Below are 12,828 nucleotides of genomic sequence, written 5' to 3'. Positions count from 1 at the left end.
ATAAAATATATATTTTTTTAAAAAACTGTAAATGAGAGATTGCAATGTAACCACGAAATGACATACGTCGAGTCTAACATAACCTGAGGACTGCCTGTATAAGATAATTACAGCATTTAATAAATATTTGTTGAATGAATGAATTCAACTCCACTCAATCCTAAGTGGATGTTCTTTATTATCCTATATAATAAAAGCCTAATATGCAAATCGACCAAGCGGCAGAATGAGCAGGTGGAGGGGGGCAGGGCCGGCGAGCAGGCAGCAGCAGCCAGCCAAGGCGGGTGCCAGCAAACAGAGGGAGGGGACGGAGATGGGGGTGGGGGCGGCGACCAGCAGGGCAATGGGGGGCAGAGCTGGAGCTGCCCCCTGGTGGTCAGTGCACTCCCACAGGGGGAGCGCCACTCAGCCATAAGCCAGGATGACAGCTGGCAAGCACAGCGGCAGTGGCGGGAGCCTCTCCCACCTCCACAGCAGCGCTAAGGATGTCCCCCCGGGGAGCAGGCCTAAGCCGTCAGTTGGACATCCCCCAAGGGCTCCAAGTCTGGAAGAGGGCACAGGCCGGGCTGAAGGACCTCCCTGAGTGCACAAATGTCTGTGCACCAGGCCTCTAGTACTTAAATAACAACAGTTATTTATTGACACTTGCAAAGAGAGAAGTTAAAAGTACCTATATACACGTCCTTTAACTTACTAAAAAGAATACTTGCCCTGGCCAGGAGGCTCTGTTGGTTGGAGTGTCATCCTGTACACCAAAAGGTTGAGAGTTTGATTCCTGGTCAGGACACATACCTAAGTTGTAGGTTTAACCCCCAGTCAGGGTGCATACAGAAGGCAACCAATCCATGTTCTCTCTCACATCGATGTTTCTCTCTTTCTCTTTCTCTCTCTCCCCCTTCTCCTCATTCTCTAAAATCAATAAGCATATCCTTGGGTGAGGATTTTAAAAAATAAAATAAGCCCTCGCCAGTTTGGCTCACTGGATAGAACGTCAGCCTGGGGACTGAAGAGTCCCGGGTTCGATTCCGGTCAAGGGCATGTACCTTGATTGCAGGCACATCCCCAGTTGGGGGTGTGTAGGAGGCAGCTGATCGATGCTTCTCTCTCATTGATGTTTCTAACTCTCTATCCCTCTCCCTTCCTCTCTGTAAAAAATCAATAAAATATATTTTTAAAAATAATAATAAAATAAAATAGCCCTACCCAGTTTGACTCAGTGGTTAGAGCGTTGGCCCATGGACTGAAGGGTTGCAGGTTTGGTTCCAGTTAAAGGCATATACCTTTCTCACATCGACAATATCTCTCTCTCACATGGATGTTTCTCCCTCTCTCTCCCCCTCTCTTCCACTCTCTCTAAAAGTTAATGGAAAAAATATCCTCTGGTGAGGACTAACAAGAAAATAAAATGCAAGAAAATAAAAAGCACTATGCAATAGAAAGAAAAAAAAGATTAATTTCACCCCTAAGTGACAATTAAACTATGTCTTAAAAGTGGAGAAAATTTTCGCCAAGATATCTAGTTTAGGATACCGCAGGTGGAAGAAATGAACTGTGCAGTCAAGGAAACAAAACTCAACAGAATAGACTTTGAGTGAAATGCAAATAGTTTACAGGAGCAGAGATTAGAAAAATGAGGATGAGTGATGATACTGAAGAGGGAAACAAAGGCCTAAATATGGATAGTTTGCATGTCACACTAAAAAGTTTATGCTTTATCATACGAGACGGTCTTTAAAGGGACTAATGTCATCAGATCTATAGAGTCCAATGTCATCACTACACTGCACGCCCCCTATTGGGGATTGAGCCCACAACCCAGGTGTGTGCCCTGACCAGGAATCAAACTGTGACCTCCTGGTTCATGGGTCACCACTCAACCACTGAGCCACACCGGTGGGGGGGACGGAAGAGGGGTCATTCTTTTTACTCTATAGTTAAACCTCGTTTCTGGAATGTCTTGTAGTTCTTCAAAAGAACCATGCCTCTTTCCAACTCAGGGTTTTCCTACATGCAGATCCCTCTGTCTGGAACACTCCCCACGCTTCTGCGTAGTCTATTCATTCTTCATAATTCAGCTCACAAATCCTTCCCTCTGGGCAGCCTTTCCTAGTCAGCCTCTGCCCCCAACCAAATCTAGGTCAGATTCCCTATTTTATGCTTTTCTTCCAGAGCACTTGTCATAGTTTACAATTATAGATGTTATTTGAGCAATTACTTGTGTAATGTCTGTCTCCCCTACTAACCTATAAGCTCTATGAGGGAAGGGGCTACGGTGACTTTGATCACTTCCTGGATCCCCTAGCATAGAATAGACCACAATAGTTAGAGAATAAAAGCAAACTTTTATCAGATACAAGAGAATTTTTTTTAAAAAAGGTACTCCAAGCATGGAAAAATGGTAACATACTACTTTCTTTTTACAAAACGAAACATCATATGGATACCAAGGTCTTTTTTCATTCAAAGATCAGAAAAACTGATTTACTCATCCAATGAGGAGAAAAAAATCAGTTTGGGTCATTTTAATGTACAAGCTAGAAATTGCCTAACTAAAAATTTGAATTCACCAGATAGAAAAGAAGGAATTTTTTAAAAAAATTAAGTGAAATTAAATGCTTACTTGAACATTGTCAGGTTCCTCTTTAATTGTGTCTGGAAGTTCCTGCTGTGGTGCCATTGCTCTGCCACATACACCATCCAAAGGTTCTTTCATTCTAATTATTTATGTAAAGGAATTCTCCAGTTTAAACTAATATATTTCTTCTTGGTAATAGATAGCTTTGCTCCTAAAACACAACATAAAGGATTGGTACTCAGGTTAATCTTTTTTTTTTTTCTTCATGTTTACATTAAACGTTTTGTGTTGAGCACAAGGCTTTGGATTTGAGCATCTGAAAAACAAACTTTCCTGGGGCCATGACTAACTATTCTTCTTTCTTCCTGCCTTCTCCTTTAGTTGCTACCTTCGCGTGAGACAACAATCTTCTGGCAATAGCTCCCACTTCCCTCATATCTTTAAAGACAAGCACTCTGGTCTTTTATATTTTGAAAGTTACAGAGGGAATTAGCCCTGCAGACCAAGACATGGGAAGAAGTGACGAAGGGAAAGGGCTCAAACAGTTTCTAATTCCATGAGAATTAGGACTTGGAGACCCACCTCAGCTTTTATGTCTGAAAGTGGGGCCCCTTGAGCTCCCCTCCCCCGCCGCTAACTCAGCCTTCACTGGTGGCCTCCATAAGGGCCCCACTCCCTGGACTAAGTTAATGCACTTTTCAAGGTCTCCATGGTTGCGATGCCTAGGAGTGAGACCCTCTGAGCTCTGATTCCCCTTCCCCATCCTGCAAACAAAAAATTCTATTAGCCAGGCAGCGCCTTTCCTTCTCCTAGACCTAGTAGGAAATGTACAAAACAGGAAGCAGGAAGCCTGCAGCAAAAGGTACCTCCACAAGGTTGTCTTTCTCCTGGTGGTCAAGCCAGGCTTGCAATGGGCCACTGGTTTAAAAGCCCGAGCTCAAGAACAAGCGAGAACTTCGGTCTCCTTGCCACAGTATTACCCATCTAGGCGCGCTCGTCTCTCCTCCGAGCACCGTACTCGCTCCGAAACTCTCGTCCCCACCAGTACTTGCCACGCGCGTCACCGAGTCCCAACTCGGAATCGGCGGGAGCGAACGCATCCCGCAGGAGCGTGTCATTCCCCGCGGCGAAGCCCGCCCCGCGTCAGCCGCGCAGCCCGCCGGCACCGCCCCCGCTCGGTTCCCGCCCCATCACATGGTGTGACCCCTCCCCGCGCAGTCCCTCCAGCCACCACCAGACGCGCTCATCTTCGGGGCGCCCCTCTACTGCCGGGGAGCACCGGCCGGAGAAGTAGGAATAGGACCCGAGAGGCCCGCGCCAGGACGAGAATTTTCTCTTACAGGAATTCTTCCGCGTGACCCAGGGCGATCCCACAGGCGGACTAGCGGGCGTGTGCTTCCCTGGTCTCGGCACGCCCTTTTCCCATCATGCTCTAGTCCTGAGCTTAGTGGCTCTTCCCAGCATTCCTCTTACCTCAGGGATGGTTGTCTTCTTAAAGAGACCGAGACCCAATTGTGAAAAGGTAGAGGAAGGGACTGGGGGGGAGAGGGTTAGGGGGCGTTAGACGACGCAGTAAGTGCCCTGCACCATTCTCTGACGCTCATTTCCAGAAAGGGCCTCTTAGGAGAACATAATAATAAATAATAGCTAATATTTGTTAAGCCAAGAGCTTGCTGGACTTGCGTCATTCCTTAGTCCTCACCACAACCCCAAGAGGTACAAATTTTTATCTGGGAGGTGTAAATGAAGAAATTAAGTTGTACAAAGTCAAGATTTGGTATGTTTTAATTCAACATTGTTTTGGAGATACATCTGTGATTTGTGAGGCTGTCTCGTTCGTTCATTTGGACTGCTGTGTTGTATTCCATTTTAGAAATATGCTACAATTTAACCTCCTATTGATGGACATTTGACGAGTCTCCAATTTTGGGCTATTAGGAATAATGTTGCTGTGAATATTCCTGTATTTTGTGGCACATATGCACATATGGTAATTTTATACTTAGCAGCGAAATTGCTTGTTATGTATTTGTATAACTTAACTGGATAATGTCAAACAGTTTTTTTAAAAGAACTTTTATTGATTTTTTTAAAAATATATTTTATTGATTTTTTACAGAGAGGAAGGGAGAGAGATAGAGAGTTAGAAACATCAATGAGAGAGAAACACCGATCAGCTGCCTCCTGCACATCTCCCACTGGGGATGTGCCCGCAACCCAGGTACATGCCCTTGACCGGAATCAAACCTGGGACCTTTCAGTCCGCAGGCCGACGCTCTATCCACTGAGCCAAACCAGTTTCGGCTTTTATTGATTTTTTAGAGAGAGAGGAAGGGAGCAGGAGATAAACACTCATGTGATGGGCCGCCTCCCACACGCCCCCTAGCGGGGTCAAGCCTGCAACCCTTTGGTGCACTAGAAGCCCAACCTAGCTGCTCTACTACATGGCGGTAAAAAAGAAGTTCTTGCCATTTGCAACAGCCTGGATGGAACTGGAGAGCATCATGTTAAGTGAAATAAGCCAGTCAGAGAAAGATAAATATCACATGATCTCACTCATTTGTGGAATATAATGAACAACATAAACTGATGAACAAAAAACAGATCCAGAGACAGAGAAGCATCAATCAGACCATCAAACCTCAGAGGGAAGGTAGGGGAGGGTGGGGATAAGGACTTGTATGCATGCATATAAGCCTAACCAATGGACACAGACAACAGGGGGGTGAGGGCATGAATGGGGGGATGGGGGGTAATGTGGGGATAAGGACACATATGTAATAACTTAATCAATAAAACAATTAAAAACAAAAAAGAGAAAAAGAAAGTAGTGGTTTCAGTTTGCACTTCACCAGCCATGTATGAGAGTTCCAGTTGCCCCACATCCTGGCCAATCACTACTACTGTACCAGTACATCTTTTTAATTTTAATCATTCTGGTGGGGGTATAGTGGTATTTGATTATGGGTTTAATTTGAATTTTCCAGATTACAAATGAGGTTGAGTCCATTTTCATGTTCTTGCTTTTTAAATATATTTTTATTTATTTCAGAGAGAAAGGGAGAGAAAGAGAGAGATAGAAACATCAATGATGAAGGAGAATCCTTGATTGGCTGCCTCCTACATGCCCTATACTGGGGATCCAGCCCGCAACCCGGGCATGTGCCCTTGACTGGAATCGAACCTGGAACCCTTCAGTCCACAGGCCAATGCTCTCTCCGCTGAGCCAAACCAGCTAGGGACATTTTCATGTTTTTTTAATATCTGGATATCCTCTTTTATGAAGTGCCTATTCAAGTCTCAGACCTATTTTTGTATTGGATTATCTGCCAATTTCTTACGATATGTATTCTGCGTATGAGCCCTTTGTTGAATATACATATGTATTGCCATTATCTTCTCCCACTCAGTGGACAGCCTTTCCACTTTATTATTTGTGTCTTTTTAAATTTTATTTGTTGATTTTAGAGAGAGAGGGAGAGAGAAAGAAACATCAATTTATTGTTTCACTTATTTATGCATTCATTGTTCCCTGACTGGGCATGGAACCTACAACCTTATCTGAGCAATGCTCTAACCAACTGAACTACCTGGCCAGGGCCTATTATTGGTGTCATTTGTTGTTGTTGTTCATCCTCACCTGAGGATATTTTTTCCCATTGATTTTTAGAGAGAATGGAAGGGAGGGAGGGGGAAGGGGGAGAGAGAGAGAGAGAGCTGAACATCCATGTGAGAGAGGCACATCAATTGCTTGCCTGCTGCCCGCATGTGCCCCCCACTAGGGATTGAACCTGCAACCCAGGTACATGCCCTTGACGGGAACCGGTGCTCAGGCTGACGCTCCAACCACTGAGCAACATAGGCCATGGCTATTGGTGTCTTTTTTTTTTAATATATTTTATTGATTTTTTACAGAGAGGAAAGGAGAGGGATAGAGAATTAGAAACATCGATGAGAGAGAAGCATCGATCAGCTGCCTCCTGCACACCCCCCACTGGGGATGTGCCCGCAACCAAGGCACATGCCCTTGACCGGAATCGAACCTGGGACCCTTCAGTCTGCAGGCCGACGCTTCATCCAGAGAGCCAAACCAGCTAGGGCTATTGGTGTCTTTTGATGAACATAAAAGACCTTTATGCTCAGTGCTTCTTGTATCTGTTCAAAAATATTTTCCTACCAAAGGTTCTTACTAATTTCTGGAACTGTTATTACTTTGTCTTTCTTATTTAGATCTACAACCTAAAGTTGGTTTTTGTGTATGGTGTGAGGTAAGTCAAATTTCATTTTTTCCATATGAATGTTAATCTGACTTAGTGCTATTTTTGAAAAGTCTGTCTTTTCCCTACTGCTTTGTATTGTCGCCTTTGCATATATAGTTGTCTATAAAGGTGTGGATTTGTTTCAGGACTGTGTCATCTATTCCTTTTGTCTCTCTTTGCAGAAATATTACACTGTCTTCATTTCTATGACAGCTTTATAATAAATCTTGTTATCGGATAGAAAAAGTTTTTCTTCCCATTATGTTCTTCAAGATTATCTTGGCTTTTCTTGGTTCTTTGAATATTCATATAAATTTTAGCATCAACTTGCCAAATGCAACAAAACTTTCCTTATAAACTTCAGAAGCAGCTAGGATTTTGTTTAGTATGCACTAAAGCTGTAGACGTGTTTTGGAGAATTAGCATTTGTTATTCATTGTGTTGAATCATGTCCTCCAAAAAGATATGTTGCAGTCCTAATCCTGAGAATGTGGCTTTATTTGGAAACTAGAGGCCCGGTGCACAATATCCGTGCACGGTGTGGTCCCTAGGCCTGGCCAGCGATTGAAGCATGAATGTCTGGCGTGGAAAGGCAGGTCCCAGCTGACCTCTGGGCCCTGGGCAGCACCTGGGCCCCCAGGCCCCCCCGTACCCCCATATGCCTGAGTCACAGCGCCAGAGTCCCCATGTGGAGATGTGGTGAACGTAGCCAGATGCCACAGGCTGAGGCATAGCGTGGGCCTCTGGGCCACCCAGTGGCACCACAGGGACGCTGGGCGGGCAGCACACTCTCTCCTAGCCGGCCTCATAGACGGGGTCCTACACAAACACACGGGGCGCCCGACCGGCTCCTGCGGTCCCAGCGCCACAGCCCAGCTCACCCGGAAGAGGCCACGTGGGTGCGGGGCAGGCTCCTCACAGGTACCCAGCACCTGAGCGCAGAGGGGGGTGGGCGGGGGGTCCAGGGGGTTCCCCAGTGAGCAAGCCCTCGCATCCCAGGGGAGGGTAGCAGGAGGAGTGAGAGCAAGCTCGGAGACGTCCCGCATTCTCACTGCACCTCCGTCCCCATCACCCCCGCCCCCAGGTAGCCAGCAAGAGGTTGCAACGCATTGCTGACACCCGCCATGTTCCGCGCCTGCTTCCTGGTGGTCAGCACACATCATAGCAAGTGGTCGAACTCTCCTCCCGTCTCCTGGTCGAACAACCACCCAAGGGGACAATTTGCATATTAGGCTTTTATTATATAGGATAGGGTTGTTGAAGGTGTAATTAGTTAAGATGAGGTCATATGGGTGTAAGGTTGGCCCTTAATCCAATATGACATGTCCTTATAAAAAGAGGAGATATAGAGACAGACATATGGTGGGAGAACACCAGGCGACAATCGAGGCACAGATTGAAGTGCTGCAGCCTCAAGCCAAGGAATTCCAAGGATTGGTAATAAACACCAGAAGCTAAAAGAGGCAAGGAAGGATTCTCCCATACAGATTTCAGAAAGACTAAGGCTCCACTGATACCTTGATTGTGAACTTCTAGCCTCCAGAACTGTGAGACAATAAATTTCTGTTGGTAGCACTTTGTTACAGCAGGCCTAGGAAACTAAGATAGCATTATATAGAGTATACCTCTCCATTTAATGTGTCTGTAATTTCTCTTAATGTTTTATAATTTTTTAAGTGTAGGGATCTCACATCTTTTTTAGGCTTATTTTAGATCTTTGATATTTTATGGTATTTTTAAATGGTAAAATTTAATTTTTATTAGTTATTTTCAGTATAAATATAGAATTACAATTATCCTTTGTATATTGGTCTTAAAGCCAGAACTCTTTTTAAAAAATATATTTTTTATTGATTTCAGAGAGGAAGGGAGGAGAGAGAGATCAATGATGAGAAACATCATTGATGAGAGAGAATCATTGATCAGCTGCCTTCAACATATCCCCTACTGGGGATTGAGCCCGCACCTGGGCATGTGCCCTGACTGGGAATCGAACCATGATCTCATGGTTCATAGGTCAACACTCAACCACTGAGCCATGCCGGCTGGGCTTGACTCTAGCACTCTTGCTAAGTTCACTTATTAATACTAATAGTTTAGCCATATGCATAAAAATCCGTGCAAGAGTAGGCCTTTCTTCCCCTGGCTGCCAGCACCGGCTTCCCTCCAGCACCCGGGACCCAGGATGGCTTCCCTCCAGCCCTGGCTTCGTCAGGAAGGATGTCCAGAATGATGTCCAGAAGCCATCTGGTCTAATTAGCATATTACCTTTTTATTATTATAGATTTCTATATATATATATAAAAGCATAAGCGACCATTACGACCAGTCAACCAAACGACCAGTCGCTATGACATGCACTGACCACCAGGGGGCAGATGCTCAATGCAGGAGCATCCCCCTGGTAGTCAGTGCATTTCCACAGCCAACCTCCGCAGCCAACCAACCTCCAGCAGTTCCTCCCCCTGGCCGGCAGCCCTAAACGGCCTTGGTCACCAACCAGGCTGAGGGACTCCACCCATGCATGAATTTGTGCACCAGGCCTCTAGTGTGTGTGTGTGTGTGTGTGTGTGTGTGTGTATAAAATTGTATCCATATATTTTATAATTTTTAAAGGTTTCAAGTATATAGAGAATAATAACAAATTTATCCCTTCCTTTCCAAGCATGTAACTTTTATTTCATTTTCTTATCTTATTGCATTGGCTTAAACTTCTAGTAATATGTTAAATGGAAATGGTGATATTGGCAACTATATCTTCTTTAGGTTATTGTTTTCAACATAAAATCATTAAATATTATACAGTGGAGCCTTGACTTACAAGTGTCCCGACTAACGAGGTTTTTGAGATACCAGCTGTCTTTCAGCCGATTTTTTGCATTGAGTTAACAGAGTAATTTGAGTTAACGAGCTCCTGAACGAGCTCGGTCTCGGAACGAATTAAACTTGTAAGTCAAGGCCTCACTGTACAGGGGTGGGCAAAATTAGGTTAATAATAATACAAAGATAAATAAATAAATAATAATACAAGAATAAACTCTATTTTATGTACTCACACTGTAAACCTGCTATTGCCCACCCCTTTATTTGCTTTCGAATTTTTGCAATTACCTGTCGAGGATTACATATGGTCATTTCTTTGTAACTCCACCCATCAAATGAGAAATTCTATTTCTCTACCCATTGTTTCTGGGTTGGCCTTTGAATTATTTTAACTACTAGAATGTGACAGATGTGATATCATGTGAATTCCCAAGCAAAGGTCTCAATAGTCCTTGCAGCTTCTGTTTTTACTTTCATGAAACATTCCCACCACCATGTCAAGGTTAAATGGGTTAAACTGCTGAGTGATGAAAAATTACATACAGAAAATAACCCCCATGGCCAACACCAAGGCCCCATTCATACAAGTGGAACCATCCTAGACCCTCCAGGTTGTTAGATGACTCCAGCCTCATGAGTGAGTCCACACAAGATCAACAGAATTGCCCAACTGAGCCCAAATTGTAGAAGAATGAATAAATAAATGGTTCTTGTTGTAAGCCAGTAATGTTGGAGTGTTTTGTTACTTAGCAATATATAACTTATAGAATTGTTATCTAAAAGTGGAGTATTGCCATAACAAAAACTTAAAATGTGACATTTGTCCCTGGCTGGGTAGCTCAGTTGGTTAGAGTGTCATCCCGACATGCCAAGGTGTGGCTTCAATCCGTAGTCAGGACACATACAAGAATCAACCAATGAATGCATAAATAAGTGGGAAAACAAATCTATCTTTCTGTCCCTCCCCCTACCTCTCTCTTTCTAAAATCAAATTTTTAAAAATTTAAATGGATTATTAAATCATTCCCACAGAACAAAACAAAGAACATCCCTGTCTTTGGAGTTTGAGAATCTAACAACAGGTGCCCAGGTAGTGAATTACTATGAGCAGGAGAAACATGGTAGGTAATTGGCTGGCTGCAATAGATGCTGGGGAAAGTTCTGGGGAATCTAACTGTTCTAAGTTAAGAGTTTCTACCAATTCGTATGCCACCACATACCATCTGAGATAACCTGATGCTTCTGCATCCTGAGCCTTTCTGGAGTTCAATGGAGTGGGTTGACTTCATTCTAGGGATACCTCACCTCTGCAGGTACACAGTAGTTTCCTCCTCATGTAAGTTACCACTCTTCCATAAGTTTCTGGTCCTCTAACATGTGGTGAACTCTTCAGTTCTTTAATTATCTCCTTTCCCATTCTTTTTGCCTTTTGTATGTATCCTTTTTATTCCTTTAATGTCAGTTTGAGTTTTAGGAAGAAAATATTTTTAATCAGAATTTAGTTCTGTCAATACTACTCCCAAATATATTTCACTGTTTTGCTCTTTGAAGGAAGCATGGGGACATGTGTGAAGGGATCATGTCCTGCCATTCTGCCCCATGCCAGGAAATGGGCTGTCATGAGTGAGAAGTGGTGGAGATTCCAGGAGGCCAAGGTTCATCCTATGGCTGAAGAAAGCCAAGGTTCCAGGCAGTCTGTGAGTCCTGTTTACCACTCACATATGCCCAGGACATTTTCCATGGGGGAGCAAGAAGGGCTCTGGGGAGGGTGGGAGTTCCCCACGTCCTCTTCTCACCCTTTGACTTTCTTTCCAAAGCTGTTCCAATTCTTTTGGAAAGAGAGAGTCTGTAGTACTGGAAAGGCATGTCTGTCTGCCTCTCTCTCTGTTTACCTGCCTATCAGTGTTCAACCCTGGTCTGACTGTGCTTCCCTGCCCAAGCATCACCACCTCTACCTCTAGATATTGGTCTGGGCTTCAGAGTCCCCTCCAGCTGTATTGGCCTGGCTGACTTGGGAGTGATTATGAATTTAATTATTTAGTTTCTCCATCCATCACAGACAGGCCCAAACTTCTCTATACCTTTTGCTGTCTTGGGACTACCTGGCCAATCCCAAGAAGAAGGAACGCCATAGCTTTTACCTGGGCGTGGGGGTAATGGAAAAGTTTTAAATAGAGTGAAGCAGTATTTATAAATTGGGGCCAGTGAGTATTTATTTAATGATGCATTCATGTTTTAACATGTTTATCTGCAAAGAATATATGAAGATAAACATTCATAGCAGCATGTATATACAGGCAGGTGTTTCTGTTATTTGTAACTTTTTTTAAAAAATTGATTTCAGAGAGGAAGGGAGAGGGAGAGAGATACATTAATGATGAGAATCATTGATTAGCTGCCTCCTGCGTGCCCCCTGCTGGGGATCAAGCCCGCAACCTGGGCATGTGCTCTTGACCAGAATTGAATCTGGGACCCTTCAGTCCACAGTCCAATGCTCTATCCAACTGAGCCAAACCAGCTAGGACTTTTTGTTTTTTGTTGGTTTCAGAAAGGGAGAGAGAGATAGAAACATCAATGATGAGAGAGAATCATTGATTTTGTTTGTGACTTAAATAACTAAATATAGGTGTCCATGTACATGGAAGGGATAGAAGGAATTGGGGGTTAATTAGATTGGGACATTATCCTGAGTGGCCTTGGGCAACCTTGACCATGACAAGACATTTAGATAGGCAGTTTTCTGTGTGCTGTACCTTTCTGGGACCAGCCTCATGCTCTCCCACAATCTTAGACTTCAGAGTTGGAAGGCACTACTCGATCTCCCAGGTATTGTGGTTACGTCAGTGAAGGTCATTTGATGGAGTCAGCACCTTGCTGGGATTTCCCACCCAAAAAACACCAGGAAATATACTTCTACATCCAGTAAAAATATCCTTCAGGAATGGAGGTAAAATAAAGACATTGTTAGAAGAGGAAAACCAAAATAATTTTTTGCCAAAAGACCTGCTCTAAAAGATTTACTAAATGAAGTTCATCAGATAGAAGGCAAATGATACCTGAAGGAACCTGGAGCATCAAGGGCAGAAATAGTAAATATCTGGGTAAACATAATAAACTATTCTCCTCTTGAGTTCTTTTTAAAAAATATTGTATTAATTTTAGAGAGGAAGG

The 12,828-nt window shown here is 43.7% G+C and overlaps 1 protein-coding gene across 7 annotated transcripts in view; it reads right to left on the bottom strand.

The window, feature by feature from the left end:
• The window catches only part of ZMYM6 (zinc finger MYM-type containing 6), a 49,215-nt gene extending 36,623 nt beyond the window's left edge, over positions 1 to 12,592 (bottom strand). For 2 of the 7 annotated variants that reach the window (XM_006094187.3, XM_023758514.1), the window contains exons 1-2: positions 3,442 to 3,731; positions 2,621 to 2,786 (exon numbers count right to left, since the gene is read on the bottom strand). In XM_006094187.3, coding sequence (XP_006094249.1) covers positions 2,621 to 2,713 — 93 coding nt within the window. In that variant the 5' untranslated portion in view covers positions 2,714 to 2,786; positions 3,442 to 3,731. Of the gene's footprint in view, positions 1 to 2,620; positions 2,787 to 3,441; positions 3,732 to 3,915; positions 3,985 to 12,410 lie in introns of those variants that run through there. The other 5 variants (XM_014460453.2, XM_023758513.1, XM_023758516.1 and 2 more) reach the window with 5 other exon arrangements.
• Between the last annotated feature and the right edge of the window lie 236 nt (positions 12,593 to 12,828).

This window comes from Myotis lucifugus, unplaced genomic scaffold (genome assembly GCF_000147115.1).
Source record: "Myotis lucifugus unplaced genomic scaffold, Myoluc2.0 scaffold_131, whole genome shotgun sequence".
Taxonomy (NCBI): domain Eukaryota; kingdom Metazoa; phylum Chordata; class Mammalia; order Chiroptera; family Vespertilionidae; genus Myotis; species Myotis lucifugus.
The sequence above is the reverse complement of the archived record's forward strand: the minus strand, read 5'-3'. Positions and strand labels throughout refer to the sequence as shown.